This window comes from Anser anser (assembly GCF_964211835.1).
Source record: "Anser anser genome assembly, chromosome: 4".
In the NCBI taxonomy this organism is placed as follows: Eukaryota; Metazoa; Chordata; class Aves; order Anseriformes; family Anatidae; genus Anser; species Anser anser.
Genome location: NC_139724.1, coordinates 78,285,996 through 78,297,906, shown reverse-complemented (window position 1 = coordinate 78,297,906; position 11,911 = coordinate 78,285,996). Strand labels below are relative to the sequence as shown.

The 11,911-nt window shown below is 68.2% G+C and overlaps 1 protein-coding gene across 10 annotated transcripts in view; it reads left to right on the top strand.

Annotated features, from left to right (window-relative positions):
* ATP6V1B1 (ATPase H+ transporting V1 subunit B1) overlaps positions 1 to 11,911 on the top strand; it is a 40,488-nt gene that overhangs the window by 23,387 nt on the left and 5,190 nt on the right. The window contains exons 1-5 of one of the 10 annotated variants that reach the window (XM_083832816.1): positions 293 to 531; positions 603 to 808; positions 8,269 to 8,324; positions 9,590 to 9,688; positions 11,513 to 11,606. In XM_083832816.1, the coding sequence (XP_083688942.1) occupies positions 730 to 808; positions 8,269 to 8,324; positions 9,590 to 9,688; positions 11,513 to 11,606 (328 nt within the window). In that variant the 5' untranslated portion in view covers positions 293 to 531; positions 603 to 729. Of the gene's footprint in view, positions 1 to 292; positions 809 to 8,268; positions 8,325 to 9,589; positions 9,689 to 11,512; positions 11,607 to 11,911 lie in introns of those variants that run through there. The other 9 variants (XM_083832818.1, XM_083832820.1, XM_083832817.1 and 6 more) reach the window with 9 other exon arrangements.

Here is an 11,911-nt window from a genome sequence, read left to right as displayed (position 1 = left end):
CCCACCCCAAGCCCCCTGGTTACCCCAGCCCCCTGCCAAAATGCCCCCCACCTGACCCCAGCGCTGCCCTCAGCCCTCCCCACGTCCCTAACGCTCCTGATGTACCTGACCTTCACTCCAAACCCGAAATCCACTTTTACCCCGAGCCTCCCCCGACCCAACCCCCACCCTTACCTATCACCCCCCTGCCCCTACCCCTACCCCTGCCCCTGCCCTTGCCCCACTGCCCCTGGGTTTCCCCACCCCACTCCCCGCCCCTGCCTCCCCTCTGTTTACAGCCAACACAGGGCAGTGTTGCTGCAGGCGGGGCAGCCGTGCCGTGCCCAGCCGTGCCGTGCCGAGCCGAGCCGAGCCGAGCCGAGCCGAGCCGTGCCGTGCCGAGCCGTGCCGTGCCGAGCCGAGCCGAGCCGAGCCGAGCCGAGCCGAGCCGTGCCGAGCCGTGCCGTGCCGAGCCGTGCCGAGCCGTGCCGAGCCGAGCCGAGCCGTGCCGAGCCGAGCCGTGCCGTGCCGTGCCGTGCCCAGCCGAGCCGAGCCGAGCCGAGCCGAGCCGTGCCGTGCCCAGCCGAGCCGAGCCGAGCCGAGCCGTGCCGTGCCGTGCCCAGCCGAGCCGAGCCGAGCCGAGCCGTACAAAGCCGTGCCGAGCCGAGCCGTGCCGTACCGAGCCGTGCCGAGCCGTACCGTGCCGTGCCCAGCCGTGCCGTGCCGTGCCGAGGGTCCAAGTCCCGGTCCATGGCGGTCCAGGTGCAGGCAGCAGCCCGGGAGCACGCCCTCGCCGTCACCCGCGACTTCAGCAGCAGCCCCCGGCTGAGTGAGTGCGGGGCAGGGCTCGGGGGGGGCTCCGGGGGCTGGGGCTGGGGGGGCTCCGCCACCCTGCGGGGTGCCTGCAGGGGCCGGTGTCGCGGCCACCCCCCTGCCAAGGTCAGGTGCAGCCGTGCTGGGGGGCGCGGGGGCTCCTCCAGGGGATGGAGCCGGGGTGGCCCACTGTAATGGTGGGCTCTGCCCCCCCCCAGGACAACGTGCCGGAGCGCGGCACCCACTCGTGTCACTGCTCCCAGACCCTCCCGGCCCCAAAACTGCCGGGTGCGGGCGCAGCCCTGCCGGGGGGCCCTGGGCTCACCGTGCATGAGCCGGGCAGGGAGACCCCGCACACCTCCGGGGGGCCAGGGGCAGCCGGGGCCGTCACCGTGCCTCCCCCTGCCCGGGCTCGGTGGGGTCGGAGGCGTCAAGGGCGTTGGAGGCCGTCGGAGGCCCGCGGGGGGCCGGGAGGGCTGCGTGCCGCCGGCTCTGCCCGGTGTTTGCTGTCAACACGGGGCAGGAGCAGCACCCGCCGGGGCCCGGCTGCGGGCGGCTTCTCCCCGGTTGGCGCTGGGTGAGGGCAGCCTTTGGCCTCAGGAGGGGCAGGGAGGGCAGCGAGGGCAGTGCGAGGGGCTGAGGCTGTGCCTCCTCCCGCTGGAGGCAGCTCCTGCCCTCCCCGGAGAGCCCCAGACGGATCCTGCAGGCACCAGCTCTCGCCGCCGTGGCGTTGTGCACCCATGGGTGACGGTTTGATGGAACGGGGCAGCAGCCCCCCCGTCCAGCAGCCCCCGTGATGCACGAGGCAAGGAGTGCAGGGGTGCAGCGGGGTGGTGGCGATGCTTGTAGGAACAAGGACACGTTGCCCTGGGGGGCTGCGTTGGCTCTGGGGGCCGTGTGTCAGGGAATGTTCCCAGCCTCACATGGGCACGAGCGAGCCTTGCGCCTTCCCCCACTGCTGTGGGGAGGACTCGGAGAGGAGGGTCCTGGAGCTGGGGAGCCCTTGGGACCCCCAGAATGGGGGTGGTAGGAAGGGGAGGGTGGGAGCAGGGCGGGAGGCTGGTGCTGTCCCTGTAGGGCGCACCTGAGAGTGGCGTTTGGAAGGGTTGGGGGGACTTTTATGAGGGTCCCCTGCATGCGAGGCTGAGCACAGTGGAGTGCCGCTTCTGGACGGTCCTGTGGGCGCTGCCTGGCAGCTCCGGGTTTGTGCACGGGGTCTCCAACACGTGGGACCCCATCAGCTGCCAGCCCCACGGCTGGGTGGCAGTGGCACGGGGTGCCCAGCGGTGGGGGGTCCCTACGGGGCGCTGCCTGTGGGAGCAGCCACGCGGCCCCAGCTTCAGCCTGGCACTGGGCTGTCACCCGGAGCCGTCCCCCTCAGGGACACGTCCCCGGCGCTGGCTGGCGGAGAGGACTGAGCCTGCCCTGCCCGCGCGGCTCTGCTGGGGCCGGCTCTCCTGAGAGCCAGGAGGTATTAGCAGCTGCTGGCGAGCGCTGCGAATCCATTAGCACAAGCGGGTGGCAGAAGCACTTATCACCTCCTGGCCTTTGGCTTGACCCATCTTTACGAAAAACAACATGGCGAGCGATGCTGCCACCCGCACGTGGACCCGGGGCTGCCCGTGCAACGCGCAGCGCCCAGCCCTGCCCTGCAAACGCTGCCTGGAGGGGGCCCGAGGGCTGCAAGGGGGTGGGGGGTGCAGGGGGGGGGAAGGCAGTGAGCCTGGTGGCTGGGTTATGTGGCAGCATCGGGTTGTCCCTGTCCCCCTGCTTGGTGCCAGGGGGACGCAGAGCTGGGGCTGGGGCTCTGTCCCACGGGATGCAGCCGGGGGGTGCAGGCTGCCCCGCGCACCCCGAGCACCGGTCCTCGTCCCCCCCAGCCTGGGCGGCAGCTGGGGTCGTGCAGGAGAGTCGGGGGGAGAAGCAAGGAGCTCGGGGGGCTCTGCTCGGAGCAGGGAGGAGGCACGTTGCCTTGCCTGGCCTCTGATTTACACCGCCCTGACTAATCGCTGCCGTGCCCGGCGACTTGCAATCAGCGTAAGACCTGAGAGAGCTCGCTGGGAGCGTGACACTGAGTCACAGCCAGCCAGAGGCACGGAGCAGGAATCCAAATTTAGCTACCTGAAAGCCTCGCGGAGAATTCCCGGGAGCTGTGGCCGTGCGGTGACGGCGGCCACGGCAGAGCTGCGGGCGTGCGAGCCCCTGGCGCCCCTTCCTACACGAATTTGGGCAGCCGTCGGCACGTGGTGGGACCTCCCCTGCTCGCTGGGGAGGTGGGGGCAAGCAGAAAGCCCAGAGCACCGGGTGCTGCCTGGGAGGGGACCCGGTGCTCGAGGTGGGCACCGCTGCACTGTGCCTCCACGGGGCCGGGCTGTCCCTGGGCACTGGGGGGCTGCTGGTGACGGGGAGCTGGCGTCCTGCTCCTGCTGCCGCTGCCCAGCTCCTGCCTGCCCGGCCCTTGGGGTGCCTTTGCTGCTGCAGGCGGGGGGGCGCGGGTGGTGCTTGGGGGCCTGGAGAGGTGCCGGAGCAGCAGGGCTGAGCCCGGAAAGGGGAGCCCACAAAGGGGTCTTGTTTCAGAGCGGTGAGAAAAGGATTTGGGGGGGGGTTAAGGAAAGCTGCCTGGGTGCAGAGCCCATCCCGAGCCCCTCTGCCATGCCCGGAGCGCCCACTCCGCGCCCGCGAGCGGGCACCAGCACCCCCGGAGGGGTTACCAGCAGCTTGCGGGCAGGCAGGGATGCCTCTTGCATCTCAGCCCCGCAGTCCTGCGAGGGCACTTGGCCCAGCTGGTGCCTGCTCTGCCCCCCCGGGACGGGGTCCTGCAGCCCCGCTCCTGCCTCCACCCCCAGCCCTGTTTTGTCTGATAGAAATGTGACAGCAAGCCCAGCGCTTTTTTTTTTCCTTTTTTTTTTTTCTTTCTCTCCGGGCTGGTTGTTTGGTTCACGCTTGGCTGGTGCTGCCATTCTTTGCCCTCCCTCACATGACCGTGCAGGTGTGTATGGGAACCCTCGGCCGGCGGCCCTAATTAGTGGCATAGTGTGTGACCCCCCGCCGGGCTTTTCACGGGCTCCGCTGGGCTTGGGCAGCCCCGCGCGTTTGACAGCGCTGCACAAACTGACACATCGCACAATGGGCAGGTTGCGAGGGGGAGAGCGGTCACTTAGGGACTGTCGGAAAAGTTTGAGGAGCGGCCGCGGGGCTCGGCACGCGCGGCTCGGGGCGGCCAAGGCACGGGCAGGGCCAGGGCTTGGTGCCGAAAGCCGCCGTCGGGGCACCAGCACGGATCCGTGCCCCGGCTTGGGACCTGTGCCGTGCCCAGCATCGGCCTCGCTAGGAGTTTTGGTTAAAATTCGGGTGTGAAACCATCAGGTGGGGAGGTCAGCACGGGGCTGGGTGGGTGCCCTCGGCTCCGTGCGGGGTGACCCCGGCTCCGTCCCCTCGCTCCCTGTGCTCGGGGCCGGGAGCAGGGCTGGGCGCGTTGTAGGGCTGTTTGCTGGGCACCTGCCCTGTCTGCGCCAGCTCCTGCTCGCTTTCCCTGCCCCAGCGCTTCGCTTCACGCCTGGGGCCGGAGGTGTTGGGAGGCTCAGGGGGCACCGAGAGCTGCAGTCGGTGCTCGGGGAGGTGGCTGGGGGCCGTGGGACCCCCCCCGGGCAGCGCTGAGCCTCACACGAGTCCTGGGCACCAACCCAGCTGCTGCGGCAGCCCTTCACAGCTTTGTCACCCAAATCAGCCCGAACCCGGCCTCGACCCAGCCTCCGGTGAGCCCGTCACCCAGGGGTGTCTGTGCCAGCCTCTGCCCCGCGTCCAGGGCCCCGTGGAGCGGGACGAGCAGCGGCACGGGGACACCTCCGCCACCTCCAGCGCCAGGCTCAGCCGAGGCGCAGGATGCGGCCCCCCCCCGGCAGCAGGATGAGGATGAGGATGAGGAAGAGGAGGGCCAGGCAGCGAGGCTCTTTGGAGCAGAGCCCTAAGCTGTCCGGCCGAGCAGCCACCCAGCGCTGCCGGGGCAGGGGCCGAGGGCCGGAGGGCAGGGCGGCTGAGCGGCACCAATTAGCGGGGTGGGGGCCGCTTTGGCAGCGGGCCGTGCCTGCGCCCCCCCCTCCACCCCGGCCGCCCTCCGCCGCTGGAGTTAATAGTGCGTGAGCGGCCGGCTAACGGAGATGGCATCTGACAGCGGCTGTGAATTTGGGGAGGGGGCGTGCAAGGGCCAGGTTGCCAGACTTTGCTTTCCCAGTCCCGCTCTGCCTGCAGGTTGGGCCCCCCCTGGCCCCTCTCCCCCCCCTCCCCACCCCCCCGCCCAGCCCACCCACCCCGCCGCTCCGGGGCTGGGTTTTTCATAACGGCTCAACGTCTTAATTATCTGAATTAGTGCTTTCCGGTAGCGGGGGCTCTCCCCCCCGACCTCCGCCCCGCTCCGGCACTCCCCCACCTTCCTCCTCCCCCTGCTCTCGGCGGTTTCCCTTCCTCCCCGCTCGCCCCCAACCCCGTCACGGCATCGCCCCGCGCCTGCCGAGCGGCCGTCGGTGCTGTCGCGATATGTCGCGATATGCTCTTACGTCGAGGTAGGGCCCAGAGAGCACCGGCTGGGAGCTGCCCCCGTCCCCTGGTGTGACACACGTAGGGGCAGGTGCCCCAGCTGGGGGTGTCCCTGAATTCTGGGGGGAACGTCCCCGCGTGGTGACTCTCGGGTGCCTCGTGGCTTGCAGCAAGCTGAGCTGCGCTCCCAGGAGCGTTCCTGCTCCCATTCACTCCTTGCGTTGAAGGAAATGAGGAATTTTGCAGGAGAATCCCTCGCGGGTGATTAAGGTTTCCGTAAGGTCGGCCCCAGCAGGGGCAGGCCGGGTGAACCCCCAGAAACCCCCCCAGGACGAGGCGAGCTCCCTCGGAGGGTTTTGTGCCGGGCTTTTCAGCGGAACCGGTGAAGAGCAGCGACGTGCGAGCGAGGCCTTCACCCGCACGAAGCACCCCTGCGCCTTTCTCCAGACCCGTGGTCGGGTCTGTCTGTCAGTCCGTCCTCCTGCCCACCTATCTCTGGGGGCCCAGCCCCCCCGATCTCCTCCTGGGCACTGCAGAAGCTGCCCGGGGAGGCTCCCCATGGGCTCCCCACCCCGGCTCCAGGTGACCCGGTGGCCCCAGCGGTCCCTGCCCGCATTGGTGGTGCCGCGATGCTGAGAGCAAGCCCGGGGTGATGCTGTGGGGCCCTGTGTGGCCGAGCCCTGGGGCTGGGTGCCTCCATCTGCCCCGCGTCCCTCGGGAACACCTCCATCAGCCTCCTGCCTGCGCCCTCCGGAGGGCATGGAGATGTTTGGGTTGTGTGAAGGCGGCGGGCAGGCGGGGAGCTTGGCGGGCAAGGGGGGGACCGAGCGGTGCAGCCGGCGGCTCTGATGCCCTCGGTGGGCGAGGATGTCCTGGAGGGGCCGGCGGGCGGGGGGGAGCCTGCAGACCACCGTGGGGTGGGGAGAAGGCCGAGCCCGTGGGGTGCCCCCACGTGGGTGGCTCCGGTGGCGGAGGGAAGCGGGAGAGAAGAAAAGAGCCCAACAAAACCTCCCGAGGGAAGGGAAGCGGGTGGATATTTGTGACGGGGCTGGAAGGGGAAATAAAAGGCAGAATGGTCACTTTGGGAATAAAGGAGACAAAAGCGGGGAGATTGGCGGCTGGGTCCCCCGGCGCGCCAGCCCCCCAGGCTGCTGAATGGGCGGCGGGGCTGCCGGGCAGGAGCGGGGCGTAATTGGGTAACGAGGAGACGGCTAATTGCAAAAGTGGCTGGAATTAACACCGGGGTGCGAGGGTGGGCGCACGGAGAGGGCCCAGGAGGGACGGGGCAGCTCCCCGTGCCCCACTCGGCTCTGGGGCCAGATCCTGCCCACGCACGTGCCGTGGTGATGCCGGCACCGGGCAGCCCTGGCTGCGGGGACGCTGCGGCGAGGGTCCCCCGTCCCCTGCAGACCACCCATCCCCGCAGCTGGAGGGAGGGAGGGAGGGGGCCGCGAGCTCGCCAGCTGGCCCGGCCTCTCCAATCCTATTAGGATCACGAGTAAATCAGAGAGCCCGGTGTGAGAGGAGAGGGCAGGGGGCTGAAAGGGCCCTGCGGGGTCAGCAAAGCCAGGCCCCGCCATGGCAGGCGTTCCGGCGTTTGACACATCGGGGAAATGATCAAGGAGCAGCTTAGAGCCGGATCAGTTCCCCAGCACCTGCACCCGCCTGGGAGCCGCTCCCGGCCCCGCTCCCCCTTCCTCGGGCACCGTCCCCCTCTTGCGGGGTTTGGGAACCCATGTGTACCCACTGCGGTCCCTGCGCTCAGCCCCACGGGTGCTCCCTGCCTTTGGGTCACTTTGGAGAGGTCCTGTCCCCTGGGACCCCCGCCTCGTCCCGAGCCACCCCCTGCTGGCCGTGCCCCCGGGTCCTCTCCTCACCCTGCACCTCCTGGAGCCAAGGGGTGCAGAGCCCCAGCCCCACAGGGTGCTGGCACCTCCGGTGGCCCCCGGAGCCGGTCCCATGCTTGGTGGGATCCAGCTCCCGCTGCCCATCCCGGGGGATTTGCTGGGGCAATCTGTGACCCCCGGGTTGTGGCAGGGGCTTGGGCAGCAGAGGACCCGCTGGGAGCCAGGTCCCACCGGGGTCCCCCCTGCAGCAAGGCCCAAAAACAGGCTCAGAGCTGGGTGCTTGGAGGGGGCTGCGTCCCCAAATGGGGCTGGGGACTCAGGCTTGCCCCAGGGCCCCCCCCATTGCAGGACCCCGCGATGCTGGGGTGCGGGGGCACCTCTGGGGGGCGAGGCTGTCAGCGTGCGTGATGGCAGCGAAGCCGCTGTGGAGCCACCGCCATCCCTTGGGGGGCATGGGCCCCATCCTGCCCGCGTTACCCTTCCCTGGTCCAAGGAGCTCCTGTGGGTTGTTTCTGTGTTTATTTCCGCCAGCGGGTTCCGTGTTGCCTTTTCTCAAGCCCCGGCCTCGGTGTAATGCAAACCTGCCCTTGGAAAACATCGACTCGCACAAAAGCTTTCCGTTTGCTGGCAAGAGGTGCTGGAGCGAAAGCTCCCGGCCGGGTCGGGGCAGGCTGTCGGCGCTGACTCACTTCGGGCTCTAAATGTCGTTTTGTTTCCATTCTCTGCTGCGTGCCGGGGCGCACCGCGAGCGGCCCGCTGCAGAAGCGCTCCAGTGACAGCTTCGGCGTCCGTTTGGCTGCGCACGCAGCGTATTTGGAGGCTGCCGATTGCCTCTCTTTCTGCGAATTATATTCTATTTAAATATTTTAACGCGAACTGAGATGAAACTCACTGGGTGAAAGGGATGTTTCCTATGGGCTGTTTCCAGCAGCCGAGGTCAAAGCTGGCACCCGGGGCACAGCAGGGCCGTGTCGGTGTCCTGGGACCCCTCTCTGCCATGCCCGCGGTGCCCCTGGGCTGGGGGTGGCGATGCGGGGAGCGGGCTGGGAGCACCCCCGTGGTCCCCGGGTACTGACTGTGTGTCCTTGTCCCACAGCCTACCGGACGGTGTGCGGCGTCAACGGGCCCCTCGTGGTGCTGGACAATGTGAAGGTAAGAGCCCCCTCCTCGGTCCCAAGGGGCTGGAAGGGGGACAGCATCGTCCCACCATGGCATGGATGTCCCCAGCAGAGGTGTCACCTTTCGTGGGGACACACGGCCCCGGCACGCCTTTGGCCACCCGCTCACGTGCTGGCCGTGCCAGTGGTGGGAGAGAGCCTCCTTTGCCAAGTGGTGACCCCCTCGGCCGTGTCACTTGGGGCTGGGGGGGACCACCGTGCTGTCCCCACCTTGGCCTGGCTGCCAGCCCCCTCTTGGGGCAGGGAGTGGGCAATGGGGCAGTGTGACCCCCGTCCCCTGGGCTGCCCCCTGTCCCTGGGGCTGTCCCCTGCTCTGGGGGTCCGTGAGCCGTCCCTGAGCTCCCTCCTCTGGACGCAGCCAGCAGCAGAGCCCGGCGAGCAGCCGTGGCTGGGGGTGTGAGCGTGCACACGTGTGTGTGTGCGCAGCACGTGCTCTCCGCATGCAGACGGGTGACCGGGTGCACGCTCTGCCCGGCTCCTGCAGGCGCCCCAAGTCCTGTGCCAGCCGCCTGCCCCGATGGCACCACGCACCCCGTCCCCAGCACCGGGCCGGGGGCACCCCGGTGGTGTCCCTGCTCCTGCGGCCGGGTTTGGGTGGGCGCAGCCGGGTGTCACAGCATCCCCCAGCTGGGAGCCCACGAGGGTCCTGTGGGGCCGGGATGCGTGGTCGAGGCTTTGTTGGCTCCTTTCTATGGCCCCTTTCACGCCGATCCTGGCAGGATGGAAATTAATAAGCTCAATTAAAGAGCTAGGCTGCGGCGGGTGTTTCCTTCGCTTTGTTGTTGTCCTTTATGCAAAGGTCTTTGCAGGAGAATTAAAGTCCAAAGTTCGCAGCGGCGGAGCCAGCCCCGGCGGCTGAGCACGAGCTGGGGATTCATGGGGAGGAGGAGGAGGAGGAGGAGGAAGAGCAGGAGGAAAAAGGGGAGAGGAGAGAGCAGGGCTGGGCAGGCTCTCATGGAGTGAACCCCCTCGGGCGTTGTCCCCAGAGCAGGACATGGCTTGGCTTCCCCTCCCGGGGGGCACAGGGGCTGCGGCACAGCCTGGAGAAGCTGAGGGCAGTGCTGCACCCGGGCACGCTCTAGGATGGGGCTGGCGAGGCAGCACCTTCCCCTCGCTCTTCCTCCTCCTCCTCCTCCCTGGACCCCTGGGCAGGAGGGCGATGTGTGGGGAGGCGCGGGGGGCTGCGACGTGTTCCCTGCCGTCCCACCCTGACCTCCTGCCTCTGCTTGTCCCCCCCAGTTCGCCCAGTATGCCGAGATCGTGAACTTCACGCTGCCCAACGGCACCAGCCGCAGCGGGCAGGTGCTGGAGGTGGTGGGCTCCAAAGCCATCGTCCAGGTGAGCGCGGCGCGGCGGGCAGGGACTGCACGGCACCGCACGGCACCGCACGGCACGGCCCGGGGCTCTGTCCTGGGGCTCTGTCCCCCTCCAGTGGCTGCTGTCCCAGCCCGCAGGGCGCTGGTGGCCGCGGCTCCGTGTCCCCGGACACGCAGCAGCTGCGGTGCTGGCCCACGGCCCAGCAGCTTGAGCGTGGGGTCGCATTGTGGCACGTGTGGGGCCGGGGCCGGCACCCAGCTGGCTGACAGCAGCGGCGTCTGGGTGCCAAATTCCAAACAGGAAAATCTGCAGAAGTTCAGCAGGATGCAGGGGGCAGGCGTGGGCACAGCCCCACAATTGGCCTCTGGTCCTCGTGTGTCCCCCTGTCCCCTCTCTCAGCCGTCACCCGCTGTCCCCGCTGGGGCAAGCTGGCCGAGTGATGCCACAGCCACCTCAGGACCCCTGTCCCTTGTCCCCATGTCCTCCTGTTCCCTCCCTGCTCTGCCTTCCTGCGCATCCTGGCAGGAACATTGTGACCCCCCCCCGCTGTCACCCCACGGCCACCAGCCCTCTGCCCTGATCCACCCCACGGGCAGGTGGTTGGGACTGGGGGCTCCCAAGAGCCGGGGGGGGGGGCGGTTCTCCATGAGCATCGGGGCCCTCTGTAGGCAAAGGGACCATCCTGCCCAGGTGGCCCCAGTCCTTGCTCACCACCACCATCACCATCATCATCGTCACCAAGCCAGCGCAGTCTGTGGCTTGGTTTGGCGAACCGAGGTGGCTGTGGGGGCGACCTGTGCGGGACCTCGCTGGCGAGCTGCCGAACTTCGCCCCTCTAATGCTGCCCAGACCTTTGCAGCGCCCTCTTAATCCTATTAGGGAGTCAGCCTCAAAAGGGAAAAAAAAAAGAAAAAAAGGGAAAAAAGAAAAAAAAAAAAAGGCTCCTCTGGCAGGAGCAGCTCAGTGCTTTGGCAGGCAGACCCGCGGGCACGCACCCGCAGGCACCGCGCCGTCACCCAGCTGCGTGCCCCGGCTTTCCCAAGGCAGCCCTTCTCTGAGGGGGCCCCCGGCTCTAATTAAAGCAGCGGCCTGGAGGTTAATTAATACAAATGGTGTCAAATATTATACGGATGAAAGTGCCTTGGGTTTCCCTTCCCTGCTAGGGGCAGCGCCGCGATGGGGTCTCGCTGTGGGGCTGCTGCACTCCCTGCTGTAACGAGCACCTCGTCCCCCCCGGGGGTGCTTCGGCAGCCACCCAGGGGCCTGAAAGCACAGGGTGCCTCTGCAGGCCCCTAGCACTTATTTACTGCGTGTGAGCAGGAGCTGGCGCCACCAGTTTGGGGATTTGTTGCAGTGATGCTTTACAGGTGGGGAAATATTTACCCAGGCGCACCAACGTGAACGCAGCCGTGCACGCCTTCATGCGTGCCAGTTTAGGGACAGCTGCCGTGCAGTGTGACCCAGGGAATGCCCAGAGCCAGTGCTGGGTGCCAGCACCCCTCCTGCACCTCCCTGCGTCCCCAGGGATGCCTTTAAGGGCACCTCGTGTGTCCCGAGCCCGTGCTCCCCGAGGGAAGGCGCAGCTGGGGCTGGCAGCGGGAGCGATGACCTGGAGCATCGCCGCTGCTGCGCTCTGAGCCAGCGCCTCTCGGGGCAGACCTCTTAACCCTGGGATTTCTCCCTCTCTTTTATCACCTCTCCCTGGTGCATTTTTCCCATGAGGGCAAATCGAGTAACCTCGCTGATGAAACCCAGCCCCACGGTGCGCTTGAGTCCCCCTGCCCCTCTCTGCCCGCTAGTCCCTGCCAACTGCCGCTAGCTGGACTCTTGCCCCGCTCCCTGCAGGTGTTTGAAGGAACGTCGGGCATCGATGCCAAGAAAACCTCCTGCGAGTTTACCGGGGACATCCTGCGGACGCCGGTGTCTGAGGACATGCTCGGTAAGCCCGGCTCGGCCGAGCCCTGGCTCGTCTCAGTGCCCGGCTGGCCCAGGACCCGGAGCCTGGCATGGACCAGAAGGGTTTTCCCACCAGAACAGCCCAGCTCCGGCCCCAGGTCCTATTATTGTCAGCACAATCTCCTGACCCCGACCAGGGTTGCATGGGGTGAAGGGATGCAGGGCACCGCTCCCCACTCGTGGCTGCCTGTCTCCTGCCATCTCCTTCCCAGCTCGCGGGGAGCGGGGCCAGCGCCCTGCCTGCAAAGGGCAGCGGTAAAGGGCAGGGGGCGCGGTGCTGAGCGCCAC